The sequence below is a fragment of the Micropterus salmoides genome, unplaced genomic scaffold (assembly GCF_014851395.1).
Source record: "Micropterus salmoides isolate LMB-PRFRI ecotype aquatic unplaced genomic scaffold, ASM1485139v1 Ms_hic_scaffold_8, whole genome shotgun sequence".
In the NCBI taxonomy this organism is placed as follows: domain Eukaryota; kingdom Metazoa; phylum Chordata; class Actinopteri; order Centrarchiformes; family Centrarchidae; genus Micropterus; species Micropterus salmoides.
In genome coordinates, this window is record NW_024044570.1 from 224,952 (window position 1) to 243,635 (window position 18,684).

At 42.4% G+C, this 18,684-nt stretch overlaps 2 protein-coding genes across 3 annotated transcripts in view; one reads left to right on the top strand and one right to left on the bottom strand.

Annotated features, from left to right (window-relative positions):
- LOC119893037 (RNA-binding Raly-like protein) overlaps positions 1-18,684 on the bottom strand; it is a gene marked incomplete in the record, with an annotated part of 233,791 nt that overhangs the window by 136,533 nt on the left and 78,574 nt on the right.
- On the top strand, positions 1,975-9,584 carry LOC119893036 (fibulin-7-like). Of its 2 annotated transcripts, XM_038704958.1 has the most exons (6): positions 1,975-2,166; positions 4,356-4,526; positions 4,613-4,918; positions 4,988-5,125; positions 5,212-5,347; positions 8,920-9,584. In XM_038704958.1, exons 1-6 carry the CDS (start codon positions 1,983-1,985, stop codon positions 9,278-9,280), a joined length of 1,296 nt encoding a protein of 431 aa, XP_038560886.1. In that variant the 5' UTR covers positions 1,975-1,982; the 3' UTR covers positions 9,281-9,584. The 2 variants fall into 2 exon arrangements, with proteins under 2 accessions (XP_038560886.1, XP_038560885.1); XM_038704957.1 differs by having other exon boundaries at positions 4,613-5,125.

Here is an 18,684-nt window from a genome sequence, read left to right on the forward strand (position 1 = left end):
TAATGCAGAGGTCAGAACTGTGGTTATTTGTGAAATGCTGGATCCTTTCACTTCTCCAGGCCACTGAAAGGGATCAAACGCTAAAATGTTTGATGAGTAAAACCAGAGAAAAGACGTGTTTGGTCTAAACAAAAGTGTGATTTAATTTATTTAAATGAATCTACGAAGTCAATTAAGAACAAAGTATTATTTATTATAATGGACTCTATATATGATTCTTAAAAGCAATTTCACATTTGCATTTTTGTGTGAGCCATATTTTCTGATATTTGTTTTATATTGTTGAGTCATTGTTGCTGGCACTATTTTTTAGTTTCTATGCTTTCCCTGTTAAATGAAGAGTATATAAAAACTATAAATGTGTGTAAAAGTTTAAAGGTGACAGAAATTCATCAGAACATTTTTTTTTATTTCACCAGAAGGAGCTCTAGTGATAAACATTTATTTCTCAATAAGTATCTTACTTAATGCAGAGCCAGGGCAGCTGAAATAGAGTAAATATTATATTTTTATATAGAAGTTCTATGACTTTAATTAAAGCAGTTGCTACCAGCTGATGAACAGTTACGAGGATGGAATCACTGAAGGGACATTTGCCTCATGATGATCACTGAGCGGCAGCTTGTAAGTGTGTTGTAGTTACACAAAATATTAAATACAAAACTAAAAGAAGTATTTTCATTTCAGATAATCGTTGTGATGAAAGAAAGAACTCCAAAAGCATTTTTAAAACTGCAAACGTTCTGCTTTTCTTATTGTGTTTTTATGTAGTCTACACAGTAGGCAATCTATAAGTATCTATAGTTTGAAAACTTCATTACGATCACGATGACAGCTTTAACGAGGTAACTACCAACCAGGGTTATTCGTGTCCTAAAGTTTAATTTTTGAAATTTCAGGCACAGTTTTCAGATTTGTTTTAGCTGATGTCTTTTCTTGGTTTCACTTTGAATAAGCCTGTCTTTGAATAATTACAGTAGATGTGTTCTTCAAAACTAAAACACTGAACTAAACTGAAGTTTGGATAAATTCTATTTAACTTAACACTGGAATATTTAATTAATTTCCATTTTCTTGTGAGGTTTCTGGGTTTTTTTGGGTTACAAAACATTTTTGTTATCAGGTGTTTTTGAACGTCCTCTGTATCCCCCACTGAGTCACTGCCTGTAACAAACAACAGAGAAACGCCTCCAGAAACCAAACACACAAAGCCACAGGTTCATTATGTGGCAGCAGCGCTGTGTTGTTTTGAGCGCAGTATTTTAGCCGTCAGTCGGAGGTCAGAAGGGCTCGGGTCCAATTGTCACCCCGGTGTTACTGCAGCAGACCGCGGCTCTGAAAACCTCACCTCTATGTATAGACCTCACACCTGAAACACACAGACTGCTGGCAGTGGTCTGCTGTAGTCTTCTATATAACTGGACACAGGTGGACAGTGTGTGGAATGACACCAGACAAGTTTGTATCTGTCTTGAAACTATTTTAGGACCGTGATTGATTATTTATCTTTAATATATGACCAGAATTCCAGTTTGAAATGTAAAAAATGAACTAACATGATCAATAGGATTTGAAGAAGCAACCATTCTTGTGTTGCAAAGAAATCTTCTGAAGTAAGCATGCTAACCAGCTAGAAAATGTTCGGATCTGCACACTGTCCCTGCCTGAACCCGCCCCGTCCCTGGAGGCAGGGTCCTGGTTGGAGCCGCGGTACCTCAGTACTGTATTCCCTGTTGTCTGGTTCTGTTCACTCGCCCAGCTCCGGGTTTTGGTGACCATCCCTGAAAGAGCTAACTAGCAGTTAGTAATAGTTAAGACCTGATGTGTGATGCTCCCCTATTTTTTCTGGAGTAGCCTACGAATTCGATAGATGGAGAGTCTCAATTCTTACACATTGTACCTTCAAGAAACAGCATGGCAAAGGCTGGGGGGGGGGGGGGGGGCATGTCTGTCTGTCTGATTTACATTTAGTTTATTACTGTATGACTCTTCTCTCCTCATCCCATCCACAGGAGTGTCCATCGACCCACGACCTGCTGAACTCGCTGCGCCAGGTGGAGAAGATGTTGGCGGTCCATGAGGCGTCCTACCAGCACGGTTTGCGCTCCCTCAGGAAGAAGATGAGCGCTCTGCATAACAGCACCATGGCCATCTTTAAGGCCGGCGGTGAGAAATAATACTTTGCGGTGTGGTTTATCCTAGTGTGACAAAAAAAATAGATGGTGATATTGTCTTTACTTCATCTCAGTGACCTATAAAGATTTAAAAAATGCCAATGACAGATAATTTAATATAGAAAACTGTAATAAAATATTTTACACATCCCTAACATTAACTTTTTGGGGCTTTTTATGTGCTTGCTACGTCCTAAAAAAAGTTACGTGATGTAAATGTCTTTAAATTTTATTTATTGTTCAATATCATTTATTAGTCAATCATGGGATGGTGATGGCGCAGTGGATAAGATGCATGCCTTTGGTGTGGGAGTCCAGGGTTCAACTCCCACTGTGACACATCCACCAATCCCTGAGCAGGACACTTAATCCCTCGTTGCATATATAAATGCACCAGCTAAATGACTAAATGTAATTATTAATTGTTCAAAACATAAAATGGAAATGCTGTGAGCTGCGTGCACCTGCAGAGATCACTAGAGAAGTGCTCAGTGCATATGAATCTTTAACCTGAGGGTATCACCATTGTCATTGACTGAATCAGTAACATTTAGCAATGAAACTTCATTCATTGGTGACAGAAAGCTCAGTTTTCAGCTCAGCTATGTGCAGTATTATTACTTGCTGGTTGAAAGCTCATTGATAAGCCATAAAAATCATCAGAACTGATATAAAGAAATAATTATTTTCTACTGAAGCGCATGTTTTTTACTGAAATGGACATAACAGCTTGAACCAGAACAGTCAGAAACTGCAGCAAATGTTACTGCGGTGTGAACGGCGACATGTTCTAACTGCATAGTCAGTTATGCAGTTAATTTCCCAATTACAGATAACAGTGTGCCACGTAATGGGAAATTAAATCAATAAATAAATAATAAGCCCAGCAAAGACATTAATTTATGTATTTTATGTTTAACACAGAGGAAGGAAGTTACAGCATCTTTTATCAAGTCTTCCTGCTAAGATCAGGGCATGATTTTAAGGTGGTGGTTTACAGTTCATCAAGTCTGTTTCCACTTGTTTTTTTCATTGACACACCAACATTTCCTCTTCAGCTAAGTGTAAAAATGTAAAGAGCTGGTATTCTGCTTTTTGGCTTTTCCCCTCTCCTTTATTGAGTTATAAACCTTTTTTGTGCAGGTTTGCAAAGTGAAAAAGTCCAAAGTGAGTTCCCATCTCCCACAGAAAACTCTGCTCTGAACTGAAAACAGCTCGTTTGTAGTCCAGACGCTAAACGCGCCTCATATAATAACGCTCGCCGAGCGGCTACTCAGAAACAGCGAGCTGCAGCACACAGCTCTCCTCTCCCTTCCAAACACTAGCTACCCTCCAGGCAGTCAGTGGACAGAAAGTTGTTCCTGTGATGTAGAGACAGAGCTCAGTTAAAACTTTATGGATACAGATTAATAACTCACCGCTCTGAAACTCTCGCTCCAGTCCGTGTTGCCGAGCCGGTCGGCAACACGTACGGCTGAACCCGAGCCGTTTACCGGCTTCTCGCCGACCCGCCCTTCTCTGCTTCTGATTGGCTAGTAGTCCTTAACTAGGAACTGAGCATGTGCAACTCCCAACAAAGATCATTTAGAGACAAGATGTATCACTCCATAGCTAAAACGAAGCCTTCAACACAGGCTGAAAAGAGGAGCTGCAGCAATGTGCAGTAGGACAAAAATATAACCATGGAAACCTGCTCTGGTACAACCTCTAAATAAGATGAGGAACCTGAAAAATGAGCAGAATACCACCTCTTTAAAGCGACATTTCTAGTATGTTGGTGGATAGAACCCCATGAAGGGTCACTAGCAAACGAGGTCAAAGTAGAAACTGATACTGGTACTTACTGGTACTTTAGAGAGGTATGCAACATCCATGGTAGCTGCCATTGATCACGTGTAGAGCCTTACTGTATTTCATACATTGCAAACCTGTAGTTTCCGTGGTCTTGCCACCAAGTCTAGGAAGTTGCATCTTGGATTATTTCACGCTGCATAGATACAGAATATAATCCAGATTACAACAAAGCTACAAAACAAACTGGGGTTGTGGAAGAAGCATTCTAGATTAAATGAATCCCAGATTGATACTCGTTAAAAATATTAGAGTAGATAAGATAAGATAACCAGAGGTTTAATCCTTTAAGTTCAGAAGACAGATGAACACGTCTCCATCTGCTTCCAGCAACCTGCCCCAAACCAGAACCCCCTGCTCACGGACGCAGACTGGGCAGAGTGTTTGGCATCGGACACGAAGTCCACTTCCTGTGCAAGCCTGGCTACGAGCTGATTGGCCCACGAACCCGAGTGTGTCTGGACTCTCTGAAGTGGAGCGGCCAGCAGCCAATGTGCAGGCGTAAGTACTGACGCTGGAAGTATATTCCTGATACCGGCTGAGTACCAGGAGTTTTCTTAAGTTTTATTTCATTTTTTTCTTTTCAGGCCTCAACAGCACCGGCAGCTCCCTGGCATCCTTCTCTCTGGCTGCTTCCTCCTCTTCCTCTTCCTCCTCTTCCTCTCCTCTCTTCTCCTCCTCCCTCCCTGTCTCTGCTGCTCTGTCAGCATCCTCCTCCTCCTCCTCCTCCTCCTCCTCAACTCCCCCCTCTCCTGTCTCCTCTTCATCACCCACATCTTCCTCCCCCTCCTCCTCTGTCCGTCCGTCTCACTGCACACACTTCCTGGGCTCCACCCGCTGCACCTGTGACGTGGGTTTCACCATATCTGGCCGTGACAACAACATCTGCACTGGTAAGAAATATTTCTCACCATTGACTGACTGTTTTCTAACATCCAGTAACGATCGTGTCTGCGTTTCAGATATCGATGAGTGCCGTCTGTTTCCTCTCGCTCAGCCCGGCCGGCTCTGCGTCCATCAGTGTGTAAACACGCCCGGCAGCTTCCACTGCTTCTGTCCGGCCGGCTACGAACTCGCCAGAGACGGCCGCAGCTGCACAGGTCAGAGGTCAAAGGTCGTCCGGTCGGTTCGGGGGAATGTGTGGAATTTGTGTTTGTAACTCTCGCCTCCGTCCTTCTGTGTTCAGACATCGACGAGTGTGAAAACCGGATGCACAACTGCACAGCGGCCCAGGTGTGTGTGAACACCTACGGAGGTTTCCAGTGTGTGACGCTGGAGTGTCCTCACGTGAAAAACGCCACGTACATCAAGACGTCACCGATGTAAGAGCATACCGACCTGAATCAACATCCATCATTCTGCAGATAGTTTCCTTCTGAGCAGGTCATTTCTGTCTGACCTTTTCTGCCAGAGGACTGTTTGTTTCATCCAAGCGCGAACCTCCAGGTCCAAAAGTGCTTTAAACCTGCATTATTTCGAATGGCCAGCAGGGGGCGACTCCACTGGTTACAAAAAGATTTCAGATTGTAGTTAAGCACCAAATGACCCTACTTCTCACTGATTCATTACCTCACTCTTCTCCAACACAGCATGAAGCTCTTTTAGGAAATTATGGTCCCATTTAGAGGAAAATAGATGATACCGCATGGGAGGCTTTAGGGCGGGGCTACCTTGTGATTTACAAGTCAATACCACGGCTGACCTGTCAATCAGGATAGTGGTGAATCATATCAACTGCATGTGTACATTTAACTAGCAGTGAACTTGTTTCTGGGTGCTGTCTGTGTTTTTGTCTCAGAGCTGTGACCCTTTCACAGTGTTTTCACTTCCTGAAAGTTAATGGTAATACTTTGGTTGCCTAAAAATGTCTTGTTCAGACTTCGGTTGTACTAAAAAGCTATAAAAAAATTTCTGGTAAGTACACTACCGTTTAAAACTTTGGGGTCACTTAGAAAATTCCTTGTTTTCAAATGAAAGCACAGTTTTTGTCCATTAAAATAGCATCAAATTGATCAGAAATACAGTGTAGACCAATTTGATGTTATTATATTGGATAAAAACTGCTTTTCTTATGAAAACAAATAATTTTTTAAGTGACACCAAACTTTTGAACAGTGGTGTACATTTTGTGTTGAGCCTGTTTTCCACAAGCCAAAATTAGCATCCCAATTAATATCACAGCTAACGTGAATGACCTTCCTAACCAGTCTGAATATGGTACATTTGGAACCATAAAATAACAAGACTTGGTGTGCATTCCAATACCCATACTACAATACTATAAAGTATGCCAGAAAAAGATTTTGTACATCCCAAGCATGCCAAAATACCAGGATGTCCTACTGCATTTTGAAGCATGCAAGCCAGCATGCTTTTCAGGTTATTCTGACACATTTGCTAATTAGCACTAAACACAAAGAACCTCAAGAGGAAAGGTCAAAGGATCACAAAACTTATTAGGATTCATCCTCTGGGATGAATCTGCACAGAAGAGATGAGCGAGAAGACACTGGTTAACCAGCAAACAGACTAACTGCCGTGTGATAAATCATCTCAAGAGCACAATGAAACTGCAAACAAAGCCAGTAGAGAAGGAATGAAAATCATAAACCTTCTCACCTCAGAAGACAAATACAATGTAAATGACAGGGACTGCGATGGAGAGAGATTTGAAAACAATGAGCTTCACCTCCATGTCCCCATCTTCCTTTCTCCACCCGGGATTTAGCTCGTCTCCTCCAACATTAGCTGGGCTGAGAGTCAGACTGAGGTTTGGCTTCAGACTCCCTGCTGGGGTTTCCAGGCTCCAGTCAGCCGATCGGTCGAACAGGAACTAAACGTGTTTCACAAAGTTTTTTATGCCTACAGCTGAATCATAATTATGTGTTTTAGTATCACAGGGTCTCCAGGGGGCATCTCTACCACATGCAGGGTTAGCTTTAGGTTAAGGCTTACATGTTCAGAAGACTCTTTGTTTGGACAGATAAAATCTGCTTATTACAGATTTAAAAACAAAGGGCACTTTGGCACTCAGGGGTCAAAGCACCCGTTTTAGTCATTCAGTGGAAATCGAGTCATTACTTTGAGTGAGGTGCATATTTTTCTTTTCACAACTGCATAGTTTTCACAATCCAGCCATCAAACTTCTGATCATGTTTGATTAAACAAGCACGGAGTCTCTTGAGAACTACAGCAATTCAGAGCTGACAAAATTTTCAATTATAGAGGGGACAGATGTGGACGAGGAAGAATAAGATTAATTCCAGCTACTTGGACCACAGCCGCAAATCCTTGGAGATGTAAATAAAGTTTTTGCTGACTTGCTGTTCAACCTATGACATCGCTTTGCTAGATATGAAAACCCACAAGCTAACCAGGCAGTTTTATATGATGGGATTATTGTTTTATATGATGCATTAGCAGGTTGGAGCAAATCACATGAAATTGGATAAATGCAGGCATATGCTGCTGAGTGCAGGATGAGTCATCAAAATTATTACCTTTTACAGGAAGTGAAAATGACATTTCAAAGTACATTTTGCATGTTTGGTATACAAAATGACAACAGAGCAATTTACACAGGGACACAGATAAGAACCTGAAACAGGTACTTGTTATATTGTTGTTTTTAAAAGTTAAAACAACTGACTCCCACTACTAAGGAGCCAGAGAGGCATCATTGAGAAGAAAAAAAAAATGTGTGCACGATTTAAAAATTCATGCTCTCGTTGTAGCATAACTTCATGCCATTCATCCTGTATGGATCGCTTGGATTTAATAATACACTTTATTAGGATCTTCGAATGAGATATGTGGATATATTACGGGTTTGTTTTTATAATCACAATGCTGCGCTATCCTTGAGATCCCTTAAGTGTATTTTACAGGACTGTTTCACTGGAAAACTTTTTACTGTGGACATCAACCAGTTCATAAAAAAACCTTCTGGGCTCGGGAGCGCTTCATAAATGTCCTCCTGGTCTTCTTTAAACGTCACACCGTTGGTTGCTCTATACAAGAGGGGAGGAGGCAAAATATCTATGATTTTACCTCGTGGGCAGAGGTTAGTAACTCGACCTCGCCACAGTTATGGTAATGAGTTCCATGGAAAAAGGGGATCAGGGTTTTTTTTTTAGCATAAAAGTTGGAAAGATGATATTGAAAAAACTTAAAGGGTCGAGGTGGCCATGAATGTTTACCAAATTTCAATGCAATCCATTCAGTAGTAGGAAAAGTCGAGGGGTCACCAATTCATCCTGTGAAAATCACAATTCTTTTTATAGGTTGGATTTGAAGGAGACCTTCTGCTTTTCCAGGGCTATCTTGCAGTTTTGAGACTCCTGTATGGCAGCTTTCCAGGATTCAAAGTTCAAAAAATTATTTTCTGTCTTTATAGGCCTTCATTTCAGCATCTGTCTGAAACAAGCTGTAGATGCTCCTGTCTCTTTAAGACCCCCCCTCTCAAAGCCCACTGTCTTCTGATTGGCTAAGACCTGAAGCCTGTTTCCAGGCTGTTGTTGTTGCTGGGCGGAACAGGCAGACCGAGTGTTGCTGTGCAAAGAAAATGCCCATATATGGAAACAGCGGCTCCGTCTGGCTCCTGGTGTCGTATTACGGAGCCGTTGGTAGGAAAAGCAGTTGAAAACAGAGCGTTCAGAACAGGAGGAAACTGAGGTTTCTGCTGACAGTGATTTCCTATAAAAACTTTAACCTCATTATTTGAAGCTTTGGCCATGTTTAACATGAACATCCAACATTGTAACATTGTAGATAAGTCATAAAATTTCCTTTAAGTTATGGAGCAACAAACTGACCGTTGATCAGCTTTGTTAATAAACTCAGCTGTTGTAAAGCAAATCTTAAAATAATATCTACCCACTTTGTGTTTCCCCAGGCGCTGTGAGAGGAACCCGTGCATGCTGGGAGACAAAGGATGCAGTCAGGCACCAAACTCCATCTCCTTCCACTTCCTGTCTGTGGTGTCTAACATGTCCGCCCCTCGCGTCCTCTTTCGGGTGTCGGCGGCTCGTGTGCTCGGTGACACGCTGCGTTTCGGGCTGGCCGGAGGCCGTGGGCGAGGCCACTTCAGCGTGCAGCGCTCCGGCCGACAAACCGGGACCCTCCTCCTGGTGACTCCCATCAAGGGTCCTGCTACTCTGGAGGCTGAGGTGGAGATGAGCGAGCTGGAGCGCCACTCCCTGCTGGGCCGCTACCTCACCAAGGTCACCCTGTTCGTTTCTCCATACGAGTTTTAGGGGAAGGGTGGGGGGGTTCAAGGTTCATCAGGGTTTACTAAAGAGCCTAATGAACTTTTACAGTCCAGCTGAAATTATAAAAGTCAATATAATGTAAAAATGTATTTTTAATATTTTTTATTACTGAGAAGAAAGCTCTTAGTAAATACATCAGAAACTCTCCTTTAGTCTCCAAGCCTCTGAGTGTGTGTGTGGTGTGTGTTTGTGGGAGGCCAGTTTGTCCCAGGAATGGAACTGGGATGTCGTAAGTGGGAATTCATTGAAGGTTGTATGTATGCATGTTGTCACTCCCAAGTACTCACATATGGACGCATGGTCAGGACCCTCAGTGTCACTTTGTATAGCGTCAGTGTTGAACACTACAAGTAGGCGTGTAACAACAAGTCAGGCCCTACCTCAGTATGCTTACTGAATCGTCGCTTTGGATAAAAGTGTATGCGTCCAAGTAAGGACGTGGTTGGGGTGGACAGATGGGTCAGAAACTGGACTTTCACCCAGGAGGAGACCAGTGTTTGTTTCCCGTGTGAGACTAAAAAGTCAATGTCAGTAACGTAGTTATTTTAACCCAAACCGTGATCTTTTCCTACACCTGACCAAATGTTAACCACTAGTTTTATTTTGAAATGAATGAGGGCTGGACGCTGCATATTTACTCTTGCTAATTTGACCGCAAACGCAACACGTGCCAAAACGATGCTAAAGGGCTTCCCAGGGTGTTAAAATGCATAACATGTGATGAGTTGGGATTTAGAACGTGTTGGTCTTTCTGCCTTTTGGGGGGGGGGGGGGGGGAATCCCAAACCACTGAGTGTGTTTTTTTTTTTAGGTGAGTTGAACGTTTTCTAACTATGAATTCTGTATATAATGGAGCCATCGTCAAGCAGACCATAGCTGTTTAGTGTTTAAAAAATCTTCAGTGGGGTTTATTTAAACGACCGTCAGCCTGTGTTTTCTCGACAACGTGGTTTGAGACCAGCATTTTGTCAAGAAAACACAGGCCGACGGTCGCCGAGCTGCAAATCAGGCTAAAAATCGTGTAGTGTGAACTGGGCTTTAGGTTGTCAGCAGTTCCACCAAAAGGGATATTTCCCTCTAAACTGCTCAGAAAAGTGTTTGGGGCTAACAGAGGTAACATAGAAAGAGAACTTTTGATACATTAAAGAATCCTAAGACTTCTTCCGGCACTGCGAGGTTCGTAAGCCTTGTAAGATGGGATAACATAGTTTTCCCGACCAATGGAAGAGCAGCTCAAATGTGTGCAAACAAACGAATGAGGACGATGCCCAAAATAATTTGTTTATGTTAAAGCGACAAACGCCTCTAGTCACAGAGTCACGGGTCCACAGAGGGAATGTGGAGGAGTTGTCATTATGATTTGATCTGTATCTCATTGATATGCATTTATGATTTATCACAATTACAGGAAATAATTTCCATTTGTTGGGCGAATGCACAAAACTTATTGGAATCCACTACATGACATGTATTCAAGGTGTTCACAGCGGACACACCTCAAATGTGTGATGGAGCGTTTCCTTTTTATTATTCCTCGAATACATTATCATGACAGTCGAGTCACAAGATCTCTGACGTAATTGCTGACGTAATCTGCACTCTGCGCATGCGTTGGCGTCTGTAGCCACCTGTCGGAAGCTCCGTCTTGAACCGGACTCTTATCCAGTTTTAATCCACTTTTTTCGTTACATTTTTTATATCCTTTTTATTTAACTTAACTTTATTTAAGTTTTACGTGGGTTAAGGATTTTAGTCATCCGACATGGATTTTAAGATAGATGACCGTAAAAACGCGATCAACGCTACTGACCACAACAAAGCTCCGGTGACTATGCTAGCCGAGATAACTCTGCCCCATGAGGACTGCTCACTCCTTAATAAAGCGAACAAGAAGATTGCTGACCTTATGGAAGACATCCGACGACTTTCAGAGGAACTCAAAGAGAAATATTCCCTGCTGACTGGCTTTATGGATGTAGCTTCAGTACAAGCCAAACAGACTGTTTCTCTTAGTGCAACCGCTAACATCCAGGACACCGTGTTTTGGGACCCCTCTAGCCTTCCAAGGCTTTCATCCTGCTCGACTCCAAAGCATCAGTCAACCTGGGCTGAAGTGGTGGTCCGTGGCTGCAAGAGAGGCTCGGATGGGGCTGCCTGTCCTCCGGACATCGGCCTCTCCAACCGCTATGCAGCCTTGTCTAACGACACTCCGGTCCATCCAGCTGATGCACCTGCGGCTTCGAGTCTCCCTGATACGGATCTCTTTCGGCGCACAGTGCCTGCCGACACTGTTGCATCTCCTCCACCGGCTACATCTCCTGCACTGGGCTGCCGGTCTGCCGCCGGACCTGATCGGCGGCCGTCATCCCGGTCAAAAACCTCCGCTTCCCGACGTAGGATCCTAAAGGAGGCTGTGCTCAGACGCTCCGGAGGCCGTCTCTACCCTGCACCGTCGGGTAGCCCTTCTCTCAGGTCTGTTACTGCTACTCCAACACAACACTCGGCAGCTCACACACTCCATCCTCAGTCCGCACGCAGTGTTGATGTAGAATCTGCTCAGTCCTGCTCTGGAACCCCACAACCGGCATCTCCTCGTCCCCTTTTCTCCCCAACCAAACTAATAATTGGTGACTCCATAAGCAGAAACATCCGTTTCTTTAACGCTACCACTCACTGCTTCCCCGGTGCCACCACAGCTGACATTTTAAAAAAACTCCAGGACCTGATGCCGTCGCTCCCGTCCTCCATCACAAGAGTGATAGTCCATGTTGGAACAAATGACACAGCTCTTCGGCAGTCTGAGCTGACAAAATCTGATTTTTACCGTCTTTTTAACTTTTTAAAGCAGTGTGGAAAGTCCGTTTTTATCTCTGGTCCCATTCCCACAGTTGGTCGCGGTGCTGGCCGCTTCAGTAGACTCCTTGGCCTCCACGACTGGCTCCAGTCCGCCTGCAGGGCTCACCGTGTGTTTTATGTGGATAATTTTAATATTTTCTGGCAAAGAATGTCTCTTTTTAAGACAGACGGACTTCACCCAAACAAACGGGGCTCAGAAATGTTAGCTGCTCACATACAGCATGTGGTGCGGTCCACACATGACTTACGTGAATGACTAATCATTCATGCAGCACACCTGGACACACCACCGCTCACTGAACAGATCTCTGCCTCACTGCCACAAACAACTGTCTCCACCTGCTGGCATGTAAAGCCGTCTGCTCCCAGCGCTGTTCCACAGACTTCTATTCCTGTCATCATCACGCATAGACCAGTAAACCGAAATGTGCACATCCCACACAGAAATATTAGTAATCTCTTAAGGATTAGGACAACTGCACCAACTCCAGCACCCAGAACAAACACATTTAAAATGGCTCTCTTCAATGTGAGATCACTTTCAAGTAAGACTTTTATCTTAAATGATTTTATCTTGTCTGCAAATCTAGATTTTATGTTTTTAACTGAATCCTGGTTGCAAATGAATGACTATAGCCAGCTAGCTGAACTGTGTCCGCCTCAATATGATTGCTTTAGTCAACCGAGGGTCAGTGGTCGTGGTGGTGGGCTAGTGAGCGTGTATAGGAAAAATTTTAAATGTCATCAAGTACGCTGTGATGAATTTAACTCCTTTGAAGTTCTCACTCTTAAAGTTGGAGGGCTGCATCATATTTGTTATAATTTATCGCCCCCCAAAACCGCCTGGAGGATTTTTATCAGAACTTCCTGAATTTTTATCTACTCTGGTTTTAAATTATGACAGAATTGTTCTTTGTGGCGATTTTAATATTCATGTTGATGACCCCAACAATCTTAATGCAACTGACTTTTTAAATATGGCCACTTCTTTTAACTTCAAACAACATGTCAAAGGTCAAACACATAACCGTGGTCATACACTGGACTTGGTTTTTACCCTGGGTGTCAGCATTCCTCTGTGGAATTAGTGGACATGACCATATCTGACCACAGATGTATTGTTTTTAGCTGTGATTCGCCTGTTACTCATGCCGCCTCACCAAGCTCCGTGTGTTCTCACATCTTTAATGAACAAAGTGTTTCAAAGTTTTGCGCATCTTTCAGAGCCAAAGCCAACACCTGTCTGATTCCAACACCAACAATCTGGTGATCACTTCAATCATATCTGCTTGTCGTCACTAAATATTACTGCTCCTCTAAAGGTTAGGCCTACGTCTAAAGCTAGTAAGCAACCCTGGATAAATGACAGCATTCGCAGCCTAAAAAGGGAATGCAGGAAAGCAGAGCGCAGATGGAAAAATCCAGTCTCCAAGTCCATTACCTCAGTCTGAAGGATTTATTAATTAACTACAATAAATGGTTAAGGATGCGAGAACACACTATTTTTCTGAACTCATTACTACACATAAACACAATCCCAGGTTTCTGTTTAAGACTGTGGATCAGCTGGTAAACCCAACCCCTCCTTGTGCCTCAGCTGGAAGTAATGATGACTGTGAATTGTTTTTATCTTATTTTACCAATAAGGTGGTGTCAATCAGAGCCTCTATTACCCCCGTGGCCTCTTACTCAGAGGTTCCTCACCAGCAACAAGAGAGTTTTAACCAGTTTTATCCCATCGACTTGTCTGAGCTTTTAAAAACAGTATCACAAATGAGAGTGTCCTCCAGCCCACTTGATGTAATACCTACAAAGTTTTTACTGAAAGTAATAGATTCTGTTGGGCCCCATTTGATCTCTGTTTTCAACAGCTCCCTATCTACTGGTTGTGTCCCTGATTATTTTAAAACGGCTTGCGTGAACCCACTTTTAAAGAAACCTGGTTTAGATCCCTCCCTCCCACAAATTTTAGACCAATTTCAAAACTGCCTTTTATTGCAAAGATTCTAGAAAGAATTGTGTCCAAACAGCTGCTCACTGTGCTGGAAAATAACAAATTATTTGAAAAGTTTCAGTCTGGTTTTAGGAAGTACCACAGCACTGAGACTGCCCTGCTTAAAGTCACCAATGACCTTTTAATGTCTGCTGATGAAGGCATGTGCTCAGTCCTGGTACTCCTGGACCTTAGCGCTGCTTTTGACACCATTGATCACAACATCATGTTAGACAGACTGAGGCACTGGGTGGGGATCTCTGGTACTGCTCTAGAATGGTTTTCATCCTACCTGTCAAATAGGAAGTTTTGCGTGTCTGTAAACAACTATGTCTCCTCGTTCTGTCCAGTTAAATATGGTGTGCCTCAGGGGTCGGTCTTAGGACCCATTTTGTTTTCCTTGTATCTGCTTCCCCTTGGACATATTATCCATAAACATGGCATTTCTTTTCATATTTATGCTGATGACACACAAATATACTTGCCCGTCAGATCCACAGACCCTGGAATGCTGAGTTCACTTAACAACTGCCTTTGTGAAGTTAAAAAATGGATGTCAAATAATTTCCTCCAGCTGAACTCAGACAAAACAGAAATCCTGGTCATCGGGTCCCAGCAGATGGCAAATCAAATACTGCCATCTGCTGGTTCCCTAGTAAATCACATTAAGCCTGTGGCAAAGAACCTTGGTGTTTGGTTTGATAGTAATTTAAATTTGAGCAGCACACCACAAAGCTTGTTCAATCATGTTTTTATCAACTTAAAAAAAATTGATCTATGTTAACTTTTAAGGACACCGAGACCATTTTACACGCCTTCATCTCATCACGCCTGGATTATTGCAACAGCCTTTTACCTGTTTAACCCAAAAATCTATTGATCGACTCAGACTGTCCAGAACTCAGCTGCCAGGCTTTTAACCAGAACAAAGAAATATGACCACATTACTCCTATTTTAGCTTCATTACACTGGCTCCCAGTATGTTTTAGAATTGACTTTAAAATTCTATTGATCACTTTTAAAGCTCTTCATGGCCTCTCGCCTTGTTATATTTCTGACCTTTTAGTCCCATACACACCAGCACGTACCTTGAGATCCTCGGCAGAGGTCTGTTGTCTGTTCCAGAGTCTCGACTGAAAACTAAAGGGGACAGAGCGTTTGCTGTCAGGGCCCCGAGGCTCTGGAACAGCCTGCCCGAGGAAATCAGGTCGGCTGAGTCAGTGAACTCTTTTAAGTCCCTTCTTAAAACATACTTTTATAGGAGAGCCTTTCCCGATCTTATTTGACTTTATTTTATCCCTTTTATTTTATTGTATTTACTAATTTATATTAATTTTCATGCTCTTATCTTTTTTTTTTGTATTTTCTTTACACTTGTTAAAGCACTTTGTAACTTGTTTTTGAAAAGTGCTCTACAAATAAGGATTATTATTATTATTATTATTCCTCGGATAACTATAACCTGCATGACTGAGAACCTTCACAGACATTGTCTTTTGCAAAAGATCACTTTCACAAGCTTTGTTTGAAGTCACAACTTGGGAAAACTGTTAAACATCATCTTTTTCCTGCAGCATATTGACTTTGTTTGAATTCAGAAAGGAGTCTAACAGTAAGTTTTGCTTTATCCGTCTTTCTGTCCTTATATTTGCTCTGTGGTGAAAATGGCAGATTTTTGTTGGTTTTCGGTGACTGTACTTTGTCTTTACTCTGATTAAATTGCTAAAGTTACTCTGCTTAACACAGAAATAAACATGTTTACCCTGGCACTGTGTCTTGTGCAGGTTTAACGTCTGTTGCTGTAAATCATCACGGAAGGTATTTTTGGATGTTTTGAGACATTCGAGATGTAAGCTGTAGTTTTGTTCTGTGGAAGCTGTGAGGTCAACATGTTTTGGTCTGTCAGACTGAAGAATTTAACACGGATCTGTCAGACAGTCTGAAGCCTCCACAGACCAGACAGAACACACACACACACACACCCACACACACACACACACCACACACACACCACCCCCCCATACGCTTATATACGTTTACACCGTGTGTCTGCACACGTTCTCACACACGTACAAGACATAAATCACACAGATGTATGCCGACACACTGGCAAACAGACATAAACTCATACATCTGTGTGTGATTCAGACTGTGACGTCAGCTCTGCTCACTTTAAATATTCACACCTGTGTGAGATTTGTAGATTTATAACCAGATAAATACAAGATAATCATTAAATCACATCAAATCCCGGCAGTCAGCTGGCGTCACTTTGAGAATAAAAACATGACTTCAGTCAAACAGCAGACATGCGATACTGAGACCACATCATTGCTTTGGCATCGTTGAGGGTCCTCAATACAACTCAGTACTTCTCCAGTCAGTTCCATGAAGGAATATTAAAGTGGTTTAAGGTTCAGTTCATCAAAATGATAAGAGTAAGGCCCAAAGTGGTCGACCGACCAGCCGGCCGACATGGCCCAATCTCCACCCTAAAGCCTAAACCCCCAACTAGTGTTGTAGCCAAGACTAGGGGCTGAGACCAAGTCGAGACCAAGACCGGTTCCCCAAATTACATGACACACAATAAAATGTGGAACGAGATCAGAGGTTCTTCTCAAACTGATCTGAAAGATCCACATTCCCATTAAAACACTAAGAGCTGAAATCAACGTCAGCATCTTTAATCAACACTCCTTTTCCACGCTTACCATCGCAGGGTCAGGCGACAGACGTTAACGGGAACAACACGTTTTTAATTAGGGTTATGGTTGCATTTAAAGCAATGTTTTACATCCAATCAAAGTTTGGATGTTAACAAATAAATCAGACAATGCAAAAGCAATTTATTGATGTTCCTAAAGTTATGGTCTTGTAATAAAATCCCAAGTCCTCAAGACCGAGTACAAGTGTGTTCGAGTCCAAGACCATCAAAAAGTGGTCTTAAGACCGGTCTCGAGTACTACAACACTACCCCCAACCCTCAAAGTTGACGTGTCCTGGTGCAAAACATCCTCATTGCTAAATGACCAAATAGGTCGATGTCCCAAAACATATACCGCAGGAAAGTCCAACGACACATATAGCGTTCCACAAACAACGCAAGCGTTTTCCATCAGTCCAGCAACAGGCTTACTGGTGACCTAAGTCACGTGACATTTAATGCGTAGAAAACTTTGTAAACAGGTTGCAGTTTGGTTAAGGCAACAAAACCACTTGGTTAGGTTCAGGAAAAGATCGCTGTTTGGGTGTAAGTAAAGTGACTAATCTAACTTCTAACTAAACGCAACACCTACTTGGTTTAACATGGGACTTAAACGGCGTTCTCTTGTGAGAAGTCCTGGGTTAGTAGACGTTTTTTAATTTCTCTGGTTTGACCCATCCACCACATTTCGCAGATTTTTATTGCCATTTATTATTCGTCCTCCGACGTCGTCCGTTGCTACCGTCGTACGGCCACCAGAGGTCACTAAAAAGGTAAACATGCGTTGTAATAAGCAGTAGTAATAATAGTGTAGTGTACACATTGGAGGTGAATTAATTAGAGTTTGTGCTGCTCACAGCACCAAAACATCTCATTCAAATAATTCAGCAGCAGCGTCTCTCCAGAGACACCGTCCACGTTACATTGGCTCATCCTCTGAACACACTGTCACCAGAGACCTTTTACTTTCTGCAACCTCAGAGTGAAGAGGTGTAGAAACAGTCGATAATGAGTTACCTCATTACAAAAAAAAAAAAGTTTGCTCTTAAAATTTGTATCTTACATGATTGTAAATTCAATTTCTCTGTTTTGGACTGTTGGTCGGACAAAAGAAAAAGACATCTGAAGACGTCACTTTGAGCTCTTGGGATGCCTTTTTCCCTATTTTCTGACATTTTAGACTAAATAACATTCTGTTAATCAAATGATGAAATGGTTTCCTGCACCTCTTCAGTGAAGCATCATGTCCAGCTTTACGTTGGTCTTATTATCATCAAGTGTTAATTTGAAGTTCTAAATGATTTCTGCCAATGTGTGGTACTGAATAAAAAAATAAATAAAAGAAGTGGTGACACCTGCAGGTCAAGTTCTGAGTGTAAAACCCCAGATATACAGCAGTAGGAAGGAAGGAAGAGGAAGGAAGGAAGGAAGGAAGGGGTTAAAAAGTTCTGTGGTGGGCTGTAATGTAAGTGCGCTGTACGCGATTTGTAGCCAACCGGCTCGTAACATGCAAAGCCACAGTCGTGACCTTTAATTCACTCAGAGGAAACATGTCTGTGTCCGCTTATAAACGTCTGTGGATTTATTCTATTGCAGCTTCGAGTTTCTAAAGTTAGACCAGGATGACTCACAACAGCATTGATGTTGCCGCCTGCACGATGTGTTTTTTCTGCTGCTGACAAGTTTCCACTGAAACCAAAAACAAAGTTGTCTTGTGATCCATTTTCTAAGTCTGATCTAAACTGTTTTTTGTTTTTGTTGAAGGTAAGAAAGTTTTCCCCGGGATATTCTTTATTTTTTCATCTGCGAAAGAGTTTGTTCTAAATATGAATAAA

What these genes read in the sequence shown, in the direction of transcription:
- LOC119893036 (XM_038704957.1), top strand. Translation starts at nt 1,983, where the DNA reads ATGACTCTTCTCTCCTCATCCCATCCACAGGAGTGTCCATCGACCCAC. An exon ending in GGCCATCTTTAAGGCCGGCG is followed by an intron (nt 2,167 to 4,355) that starts GTGAGAAATAAT and finishes ATCTGCTTCCAG; the next exon opens with CAACCTGCCCCAAACCAGAA. An exon ending in CCAGCAGCCAATGTGCAGGC is followed by an intron (nt 4,527 to 4,612) that starts GTAAGTACTGAC and finishes TTTTCTTTTCAG; the next exon opens with GCCTCAACAGCACCGGCAGC.